General features: G+C 35.5%; 1 protein-coding gene across 1 annotated transcript in view; it reads right to left on the reverse strand.

The window, feature by feature from the left end:
* The window catches only part of LOC121314203 (unconventional myosin-X-like), a 106,022-nt gene that overhangs the window by 47,482 nt on the left and 46,140 nt on the right, over nt 1-12,400 (reverse strand). Inside the window, exon 3 of the mRNA XM_041247224.1 lies at nt 6,567-6,725. Within this exon, the coding sequence (XP_041103158.1) occupies nt 6,567-6,725 (159 nt within the window). The remainder of the gene's footprint in view (nt 1-6,566; nt 6,726-12,400) is intronic.

Consider the following 12,400-nt stretch of genomic DNA (forward strand, 5'->3'; position numbering starts at 1 on the left):
ATATCTATGAGATATATTCAACACTGCTAAACAGAAAACAGTTTTGCTGCCAACAACAAATGATCCTTGAGGCAAGCCACGATGGCTTACATTAATAAATTAATTGCCTGAAGCTGCGCAATGTTTGCCCAGTCTATATCCCATATTCATTTATTTTACCACTCCCAAAACCGCAAAGCGCAGCATGTAACAAACTGTCCAATCTGGCAACCTACAGAGCCAAAACAACCAATAGAACATCAGTAAGGGATTTGAAATGAGCGCTACAGATTTAATCAAAGAACAATGGGATTGACTTGAGAAATTTAATACACAGCTCATATGTTTTTCATGGTAACTATGTTGTAATTCATGTTTGCAATGTTAAACAAAGTGCAATATTGACACTGAAATACAATTTGTAAAAAGATTGTAAGCTTGAAAATGTAGATTTAAAACGTGTGTCTATAAAATGCAAGTGTTAGTGTCGTTCAGCCTCTAAATACCTCGAATTTAGTAAATCCACCCATCAATGCTGTCACATGCCAATGGATTTACTAGTGCTATGCTAAATTCACTTCTTGTAGGATGTATTACCTATCTAAATATATACAAATACAATGCTGGTGATGTGTTCTGTTTAATAAGTAAAGTGCACAGAAATCCTGGTTAACAATTCTAGTGTTAATAATGAAGAAAAATGGTATCACAATCAGTGTATCCCTACATCCTTACTCTAAAAATGACAGTAAATCACCACTGAAGGAAAACCCCAGAAGTAATACTGTTGAGTGAAAGGGTATTAAGATCTGACACTGTTTAGGTCATTAAAATAGACTTAACCCAGGACCTCCTTTTATATAGGCCTATATTTAAAACAGCTACTGGCAATGATGACATAAAACAGCTGTGGTGATAATATCTACAACAAATTACATGAATGAGATGCACAAGGCTGTTCTTAGTTCCAAAGCTGGGAAAGGAACAGCCACAATCGTAACTCAACACCATATCAAACATATTAGAATAACACAGCATACATGCTTTATGTACAAATTCCACAATGCTTATCTTGCTTACATCAAGCCTAATATTTCAACTGAGGCTATACCTAATTGTCAGTCTGTTTCATGTAGCTTTATCAGTATCTAATCACAATTCAACGGTAAATGTGTACATCTTCTAAATTACATTTCTTAAGAATGACTGCAAGGAGCTGGTAAAGTTTTAAATTCTAGTTTAAGCACAGTTTGCTGTACACTTTAACTCATTTAAACCTCTGATAGATGAGCAGAGAACAAAGCTACCACACTACCTGTATTAAAAAAAAACACGCCTTATTTATCAGGCCATAAAAAATAATTTATTTGATATGTCATTAACCATTTATTGCAGTTCAGTTCTGAGAAATATCTTTGTTTATTCTTTGTTTTAGAAACAAATAAACAGCTTTTTCATTTAAAACAAATATATTTTCTGCTTCTACTGTAAAGGCTGAGAAGATAATTCAAACTGATTACTTGATTGAACAGCTGCAATATATGGTGCAGTTACAGCTGCTCTGCTAGATTAAAATTAACAACTTTAAAACAAATACTATCACCATTGTCACTTTTGTGATATCTGTAAATCTCACTACAAATGGATTCAAATATTTATAATATGAATGGAAAACATATATCAGCTATTTGTTTTTAATCGATCCCTAAATGAAGCACACACAGAGGGGTGACAAGTTGAAGGCCACTCCAGCAGGGCCAATTGCCAGCACAGATGGGAAAGGACCGCAAACAGGTTTTTATTTTTTCTTTAAAAAATGGATTTGGGCATTGAGCACGTGACAGCCTTCAGTGCAAGCAACTTGACAATTCCTAACAGTTAAGTGGTAAAATACAGCAGGCTTTGGTTCTAAAAAGAAACTGATAATACGTTAAACATGAATTTGTCTGTCAAACTACTGGTTTCAAGCAATTACAAGTTCTAACCAATGATGGTTTCTCACGCAATTTCATCAAACATACCATAGATAAGAAAGAAAGAAAGAAAAAATGGTTTTTCTTAATTGCCCCTGGCTATAGTATACCTGATGTGAAATTGCTGCAGGATAGATTTAAATGGTAAGTCCCTTACTCTGGGTTAAGGGATAAGAAATAAGGCCCACAGATGGTTACAATCAAGGACTACATTCTCAATTTCAATCTTTATAAACATAGGCGCATGTCTTTGCTCTTCTACAGATTATTTTCTTGAAAACGTATTGACTGCCAAACACAAGTCCCAACACCCAACACCCTGAAAGCAAAGCTACTCCCCGTGCTGTCAGGCCAGCATTTTAATGACAGGCAAATGGCTGCTAAACGCTTGCAGTGTCAAAGCTTACTGTACCCAGGAGGGATTTAAGTTAACAGAACTTGTCAGGCAAAGGAATGTCCTCAATACCAGAGGGGAACAAATAAATAAATACAACCCTTCGAAGCTCATGATTTATACCAGTGTGTGCATGTGTTGAAATTCTAGGCACCCCTTCCAGTTTCATGAGCACTGTCAACAGTGAAATATATTTCCTTAGTGAGTTCTGAAAGTGGTTCTAAAAAAAAACAACAACATGACACCCAGCATTTCACATCGGCTACATACAACAGTTTCGATGAGGGCATAAATTCTGATTCTCATGTCAAAAAAGAGGCAAACACCATTTTGATATTAATACCCAGTTCAAGAACAATACACATTTGTTCGCTTGCAGAGATTATTTTTTGTTTTAGAAATAAAGAAACCTTTTTTCATTCATCAACAGGTACATGAAGTTCCCTTCAAGTTTACAAGACCTCTTAAAGAGTAAGTAGTGGGGTTCTGAAAAAAAAAACAACAAAAAAAACCCCCAAAACCTTACACGTGTTTCTACAACTGTTTAAATAATGTACCTGTCATTTATCTTTTCATTTTTAACATCCTGACAACTTTTTACACTTACAACTTTAAAGCTCTTTTCAAAATGGCCACTCCAGTGCACTGGGGTTTGAGATCCGTCCTTGAAATCACTGCAGGAACAGCAAATAAAAACAAAACATAACAAGTGCTCTGGCTTTTCTGTTCCGTACCACATCATGGATCATTTTTACTGTGCTACCTGTTTCACAATATGGGCAATAATCCTTACACTATCAGTGCACTAGAGCAGCCATTTTGAAAAGAGCTTTGAATCAGATTTTAAAGTTATAAGTGTAAAAAGTTGTCAGGAGGTTAACAATGAAAAGATAAATGGCAGCTATGTTATTTAAACAGTTGTGGCAATACATGGGGACGTGCAACGTTATATTTTTTGGAACCCCGCTGCTTACTCTTTAAAGCAAGCACTGTCAGCTGCAGCCACTTCTGCTGCCAAGCTTGGTTCAAGAACAAATGTGTTATCTGCAGATAAAAATTAAAAAACTCCAGAGCTAAAAAACACTCACTTAATGGGGTTGTGAATTTCCTAGATGAATACCTTTCACTGTTTATATTTTGTTTGTTTAAGATGGTTTTGGTTTATCAGTCTATTTATTTAGATAACCCAAGATAGACTATTCAGGCTTGCACATGCCCAATGTGCTGTAGCTGTTATCAGAGTATGGATTGAGTTACTTGCAGAGCAGTTGAAATGCTTTGGCTTCCCACACAATTGGACAGAGTGGATAAGATAACCAGACTAGAGTCAACACATCCAACTGACATACCTTCCCCCCAGGACTACCAGCACTGGAGGGAATTCTGAAATGCCTCATCACGGAAGCAAAACTGGAAAATAGGTTGAATGGGAATGCCATTTCTTTTCCATCAGTCATTGATGGTGCATGTTGAAACAAAGTCCCCCCAAGCATAATACAATCATAATACACTTTACACAGAAAAGCAGTAAAGTGATGTGTCAGCATCTGCAAAAAAAAAAAAAAAAAAAAAAAAAGCTCAATTTCGCAGCAGAATACAATAGTAGAGCAAAGTACAATACTATGGGTGAAAATTTTGAATGAAAATTAAGGTGTAATTCGGTGCTGTGGTGGGCTGCCCACCCCTCTGCGTGGTTTTTGTGTTTTATGTTGTGTGTGGTGTGTACGTATTGCAGCATGGAGTATAATCTGGGCTATATAGCATACATGATTTCAAATGTATAGTTGTATTTCAGCATGGGCACAATCACTTCTTGTGCAGATAAAATGTGTATTAGTATGTGAGCACAAATTAGTTCACATGCTGGGATTCATGTGAATGATTAATTAATAATTAATCATATATAGATGCACGAATCACTCATTCAGGGTTGGGCATTCAGGGTGAAAGAACGGGAGAGAGAAGGAAGAGTAAATTAAAACTAAAAAGCAATTGCTACTCGTGCCGACATAGATCAGCACGATACTTGTGTGTTTAGTGTTCGCTGTGTTTTGTCTATTTGTTTTGGCCAACGTGCCGTTTTGTTTTGTGTGCAGTGTTTTGTTTGGTTTTGTTCAACTGTTTTACTTGTTTATTTATTAAAATGCACACGACAGCTTGCCCCAACTGCATACTAAGCATTCTCTGTTGGATTCATTCTTAGCCTTATATTTTTTTTTTATAGAATTAACAAATGCCAAACAGTAATATTAATAATATTTTGATGTAGATAAACAGGAAAATGCAGTTTCTAAATCTTCAATATTGGTGCATTTGCATTCTGACTGAGTTTTATTGTTTTTCTCTCAGTAGAGTATTTTTTTAAGTTTAATGTACACATATACACATAGAGTACAGTGAAACCTTAAACTGAACGTACTTTGTGCAACTGGGTGATGCATAGTGCACACTATTCATTTTTTGTTGTTCAAAGTAATCACATAATCAATCTGTAGGATCTGGAGCAAGGCACTGTGTTACCTATATGACCTACAGCATAAGAAATGTCATGCAACGTGATAGCTAATTTCTTCATAATAAAGCAAACACTGTGCTTAAATCAACTGGAGAATTACTGTATTGTGTGGTACAATATCAGTGTTCCAAGGACACCGATGTTGAAAGATAAAAGGTCCATATGACAGAATGAATTGTTCACTAAATAACAAAGGGAAAAAAAAACATGGCATAGAAAGTGTGTGGGTGCTTTAAGCTAAACCTAATGGATTGAGTTAATGGTGACATTCTCTTTTTATTCACTGCTAGAGCAAGCATGTTTGTGTTAGAAGTGGGCAGTGCACGTCATCTGTCTCCACAGTTTCCCACTGATTCTATGCTCTTGGTACAGCTTAGAAACCGCAACGAAAAATGTTTCTCAAAAACTCCTACATTTCAAATGGAAATAGATCTAAATGGCCAAACTTTCACCCAACAAGCTATTTTTCTTGGCTTTTAAACAATGTCCACATTGAAAGAAGGCCCAACTCAGACCCTGAAAAAATTGGAGAACGTCTTATTTCAAATAGTAATGCTGCCAGTTCATAAATACTAGTGGTGTATGACAGCGAGTTGGGTTCCTTTCAACATGCTGCCAAGTGTATGGCTCTGGAAACAGGATTTCACCAAGCCTAAAAGTATAAACCAATATTTCCCATATAAAGTTTTCCACTTTAAAAATGAAGAACAAGAAAATAAGAAATGACATAAAAGTCATATTTCAGGTACCAACAGTGAGGAACATTTACACAGAATAAGAATGAAAATCCACCATTTTCTTTTCTAAGTCCCCTTCAGATTAAACAACTTGTCTTTTACTTAAAGCAAGTCATGATTCAAATGTGACTAAAAACAAGGTATCCTCAAAGTTGATCAAAAGCAGAGGACTTCTGGTAACCTCACAGAGATCACAGGACTCATTTCTATCAAGGAAAGTCGGTGAATTCAAAATGAAATGTGATGTTGTGGCCAGAGAAGGCGCTTTTGTGCATGATTTGTAAATAATGAACCAGGTGTAAATTACTCAATTCGTTGTACCTTCTTTTCCAAAGGCTAGAATAATTATTTCATCCTTTGATGGGTATTTATGTGCATACATATCTTCAATGCTCCATTAAAAACACTAATTTTATGATGTCCCAATTGTTTTGTATTTTCGGCCATCCACAATTTGGTCTTGCCCAATCGTATCGTTTTAGTGAACTGTAAAATCTCAGGTCAGATCGTACCAATTTTTATATTATATGATGGTTTATTGTGAAGGCTGGTATAGCTCCGAGGTGAATATCCTGGAAATGATGAATCAATTCTAGTATAACGTTGACATGGCTGATTCGCACAGGACTAAAACGAAAAAAAAAAGAAGGACACAGGACGCCAGAGTTTGAAATTTTACAGAAGGTCTGGTGTCCTGTAAAATAATAATAATAATAAAATCGGAGGACTTCTGAGAAAATGATCTGGGATAAAAAGAAATAGCTTTGCTGGAAAGGTCTCCAATACTGGTTGGTACAAAGCGATGTTTACTATTATTAGTTAATAATGTTTTTAAAAAAAATGCTCAGAATGCAGCTAAAATCAAGTCATTTCAATCTTGTTCTTGGTCACAGTACCTTGGTATGTGAGGGTTACTTAAATATTTTGTAATATATGTAGCAAATATGACCATGTTATTCAAGACTTACATAAATGACATTGTGTTGATATCGTAGGTACAGATTGTGCATGATTGCCCCTTCGTGCAGGTCATCCAGCGTCGCCATATCTTCCACTCCTTCAATACTGGTGGAATGCATGGCCATCAGCTTTTGCCGAGTGAGGGAGTTAAGTTTGTAGGTATATACCTAGAGTAAAAAAAAAAAAAAAAAAAACATGCAAAATTAAAGACACAATCACAGAGAACAACATCTTACCTGTGACTTTAAACACTGATTTCTAAATACTATATTCTGAAGCAAAAAACTACACTACGCATAAGAAACGGAACATTTTGTTGAAAAAAAATGTGGCATACAGAACCTAGAAGTTTAAGAGTCATATTCAATACTTTAGAGCTCATACATAAATACATAGCACAACACCTAATAGAAAAGACATGTTACAGTAGTCTCTGGCTAAAAGAACATGCCTCGGGAAGCAAGCGAGGCGTTCTCTTAGCCGAAGCATTCTCTAAGAGTTGACCACCAGACACAATATGAATCAATAAAGAAATAAATATGTATTACTTGTCATGATGCACGTGCATGAACATATGAAATGAACTGAATTAGTAAGAGAAAAGCAACAAGACAAGCGTAACTGTCCAACTAAATTACACCGCACCCCTACACACTAAATGCAGTAGCAGCTCTATATTAATTATGAATACATGTACAGGAGCAATATTCAAGACAAGCACAAAATGATTTAACAGCAGTGTTTGTTTGCATATCATTTTGTAGCAAGAGAAACAGCAGTGCCTGTCTGCATGCCATTTTATAGCGATGAGGTGCACTCATGGAAATCGGAATACAAAATGAGTCAATGATAAATACCGCCGGTTCTGGAAAGACTGAATAAACCAATCGCAGTTCCTTAAGACACTCTCACAATGACAAGTATCAGGTTACAAAACAATGCTATATCAGTTGTGAATGAATCGCTATCAGTGCCAAAAAAAGGTGTTCTTTTAAGCACATTTCCTGTTACTTTAGGCGGAGCATTTAGAATGGAAATATCCAATTCACCATGGTTGTTCTCTTAGCTGAAGTGTTCTCTTAGGAGGTGTTCCTATATGCAGAGACTACTGTATTAAATCATGTTTGTTTAATAATTATGAGCACAGTAAATGGGATACAGCCTGGTGTTGTTCTTACAGTAAAGCTAGGGTGGTTGAGGGACTATTGCCTTGTCGTGTGGATGTGGAAACAACAAACTGGAACAACCCAGCCCCCCAAAGTCAGGAGCAAGCCAGAATGGCTGGGATGGTTGCAAACTAATTTAAATCACACCTGACAGTCATGCTCATTTAGTTGATAGGTATAGGCCATTATTGTATATTTATCAGTACAGGGAATGTTGCTTGAGGTTTGCATTGTACTGATGTTCAGATGTCATAAATGATATTGCTTTCACTTTGACCCCCCTCCACATAGATAGACATCTCATTCAGTGTATCAGATACTTTGGTTTAACTGTATGTGTGTCCTAATCAATAGCAGGTTATCAAAGGCAATATTTCTGTCTGTAAGGATTATCAGAGCAGCCACCTGTTTCAAATCATCAATATATCTGTATGCCCCATTTAGGTTTCCATTTACAACAGTGGGAGAACATGGCAAGGATTTTCTTATTTGTATCTTTAAAAATAATATGTACTGTAAAATATGATACGCCAGTATTTTTACAGATAACATATTCTGCAAATGCAATTGATTTACCAGTGTATTTCCTCCTTTGAATGTAGAATCAGTCCTGAACATCTATTTGGCTGCTGTTTTTTAAAATTAAAAAATAAAATCTGTTCTGGGTGACCACTTCAGTATTAACATGCTAGCTCAGGGAATGTTAAAAAATAAAAAAAATGGAAAAAAGATACAGTTGTGCGTCCTGAGCCGAAGGTGGGGCTGCTAACGAAAGTCAAGGTCAACTACCACATGGTAGAGTTTTAATCAAGGCACTATCACTATTAGAAAGCTATTTTTCTCATTACTTTCTTTAAAACAACACTTTAAAACCCATGTTTACCTTGAACTTCTAATGATTCAACAGACACCCTTCTGCTATAGTAACAAACACTTTCATAAAGGATCACATACATAATATGAGAAAAACAAAACTTTGACAGAGTTACTTCTAGTTCATCTGGACAAATTCCATATACCTCAATGGAGCAATATTACTTTCTTTTGTTATGAATAAATGCAGGAATCCAATAAAACATTTGTTTAACATTCTTACGGTAGCTGTTAGAAATTGCCAAGGTTTTGTTATTGAATGATGCTGTCCAGCTGTGATTGGCTGACTCGGGAGTTGCAGGAACAGGACTGCTTTCATCGGTGCATAGTATTGATTGGCTGGTTGTGTGTGGATAATAAAATACATTTGGACCATTTGTGTTGTTGTTTAGTATTTGCTGTCCAATAGATGTGAACGGCGCTTTCAATACAGCAAATCAAAAAGAAAAAGCTGGTAGTTGCGTGGATTGATTTTAAATTTGATTCACACTTGATGCTGTGACATAGCAGCAGCCTTCTACTGTATAATGCTGGAAGCTGATTGGCTGACGGTAGTGGATTGTTTTCTAATACACAACAAGCATGAGAGATATACAGTAGTATTGAATAACTTCCACTCATGAGGATAGCCGTAAACAACCCACACAACCTATTCAGGGACGATGAGTTATTCTGCTATCCTCACTGGTAGAAGAACAACAGTATGGAGTATGGAGTACGTTCATGGAGTATGCTGTACATATATATATATATATATATATATATATATATATATATATATATATATATATATATATATATATATATATATATATATATATTGGATTCAAAATACTTGGAATGTCTAAAGACTTTGAATCTTGATGCTACAGATTTTCTAAATTACCTTTTAGAATACAAATTCACTCGACCCAAATTTCCTGTTTTTGTGAATTATTTTAGAAGCCTACCCCCCCCCTTGGAAAAAAAAGCTGAATAAAATTAACTGCCACGGTTCAGACAGCTGAGTGTAAAGGGTATTGGGAAATGTATTGACTTGCATCCAATTTAGCGCCTCTGCTATTGTATTTTAGTTGTTTTGGGACTATTGATCCTATAATGCATTTCATGCTGCCATAGACACAGTTTTCGAGTTGCCATAGTGCTGACACATCAATGTAATTTCCACGACACAGTGGAAAAAACATGCATTATCTTTGCAGACAAAACAGAAGGTGCTGACAGCGGTGAATAATGCACCACTGTACTAGAAAAAGAAAGATGAAGCTGTAGATTTCAACATTCCTACAAACACGGACAACCATTTGGAAAAAAATATCACTCAATAACAGCAAAAAATCACTCAAAACAGCTTATGAACAGCAAAACTGAGTCCAAGGCGTCAGCGTTTCAGATTTTTAAAGGACTTGTGTATAACCTGTTAAGTTTCTCTGCATTTTCTACTGTTTTTCGACCAAAACACACACAGTATTTACAGTAGGCTCCATCGAATTCTGTAAAGACAAAATACCGTATTACTTCAATTTGGCGCCACCCTTGAATTAAAGACGTCCTTGTATTGCCGCCCTCAAATAAACGCTGCAATCAATAAAGAAACATTAAGGTATTTTTTTTTTCTCACCCTACTAAAAACACACACATAGTAAACATACGCGCAACACCAACTATGTACATGTAACGCCCCACGAATAGACGGGAGCCTCAATCTAGCACATAAATTACAAACTAATGTACACACACATAATAAGCACGTTATTTTATGGTACAGTTCAGAACAGCAGTCCTTCTGAAGTTCTTACGTGGTTTTGTTGTTTTGTTTTCAGTCAATTGTAATTCTGTACTCAATCCCCTACAAATAAAAACAATGTTCTTACTATCTATGAGAAGATTTAGTTTTAATTTCTCTTGCAGAGAAATTACAAACAAGCAAGTTACAGTGAGAAAAAATATAACCGAGTAGAATTTATTGAGTTTTTACAGAAATCAAGCTGATATTCCGAGGTAATTTTTGGTGCAGAAAAATATCTACATCACATTCATGGCCTGAACTGCCACACGAGCATTGTCTTGCCCCTTAACAACAAATACACACTCCTGATTCACTGGTAAAGTACTCCCCTGACCTCCTAACTCCTACCTAATAGGCTCTCGTTAACTGTCAGTAAATATACTGCATGTGAGCCCCAAAACACACACAAGAGTATAGTGCTGCAGATCAGAGTATGTCACGGCGCAGCTTCTAAAATGCTTTAAATGCTTTAAATCATGTAATAAATCGTTTGTAAAGCACAGTATTATTAATAAAGGCCGCCCTCATATAATGGCCGCCCTCGTTTAAGGGCAGCAGTCATTCTGATCAATTTAAAATAAACACTGCAGCGCCAAATTGAATTAATATGGTATGTGTTTTATTTTGTTTACTTCTATTATATATTTTTTATTTTATTTAAAGAGTGTACAACATTTTAAAGCTATTTTTCCTCATCTAACATCTTGTCCCATGATGACTAACTGGAACACTGCTGCAGCAGTGTGATCCTGGTTTCATACCCTGACATCATTCTTTCCCTGCACTGCTCTCACTGAAAAATAAACACGTACATGAAATAATACATAAACACATTGCCATGAGCTTTCCAGTCTGTATTTTATTTTAAAATAATAAAATATTGTGCATATAATCTCATATATAAGCATTTCCTTTCTATTATTATAAACATATTTGTCAATCTTCATGTTTTAAGTTTCACAAATCAATGGATTGTGCATGTCCAATAATGAACTAATATCGCTTCTGTTCAATTCTAGTAATTAATTAATTAATTAATTAAATATAGTGTTTAAATTTAAATAAACGTGGTAAATAGCAAACTAGGTTAGCAACACTAAAATTGAAAAAAAAAAAAATCATTACATTTTTTGCCAGGCAAAATTTGTCTTGAAATGCTTCTAAACCGTAAACTTGATGTTTTGTTTTAAACATCCCAACGAATACTGTACACGCTTGACCACAAAGTTGACTCATAAATAATTCTGTAAATTACACAACACATTTTTTTTCTAATCCACTAATACCTCAGCGACTCTTGTGTTTTTTTGTTGTTGTAACTTTACTAGATTGCAGCATTTAAATGTCAGGTTCATGCATTAAGAAAGCAGTCACTTTCTTAATTCATGAACTTACTTGCTAATTTACAAAAAACATAAATAATACCTTAAACTTCAAAGATTAGTCTGTGCATTGCCAGAGGCTCTCTTGGCAGCCATTTCTGGGTTTCTTTGTAACCAATAGAAGATCAGATTTTCCCACAGCTAGCCAATCAGGAGTGATAGGGGTGGGATGTAAACACTTCTTAAAATGTTTTTGTGTATGTGCCAGACTTCTGCACTTCAGTCTTCAGAAACTTGCGTGGCTCTCTAGAAATATATCCGAAGTGTCTTTCTAGAAACAGAACAAATTTAGGAAAAATAAATAAAAACTACTTGTACGACGGGCAAAGTATAATGGCAAAACTCGTTGTCCCTCACACAAATGTTGTTGTCCGGGGTGTCGGGCGATACGAATTGCACACCCCTGCGGTCACAAAATGCAAAAATAAAGACCCTATGTATTTTGAGAAAAGTAGATAGTAGTCTACTGTACACACACTTATGAACACAAATGTGCAAAAGTTAATTTATTAATAAAAAAAAATAAAAAATAAAAAAAAACCTGTTACAATGTAATCATAAGGGTCTTACTGAATGTATCCTTGTATCCTGGAAGACCCTCTTTGTGGATCTATCAACAAAAGATTCAATCT

This window comes from Polyodon spathula, chromosome 4 (assembly GCF_017654505.1).
Source record: "Polyodon spathula isolate WHYD16114869_AA chromosome 4, ASM1765450v1, whole genome shotgun sequence".
Classification (NCBI taxonomy): domain Eukaryota; kingdom Metazoa; phylum Chordata; class Actinopteri; order Acipenseriformes; family Polyodontidae; genus Polyodon; species Polyodon spathula.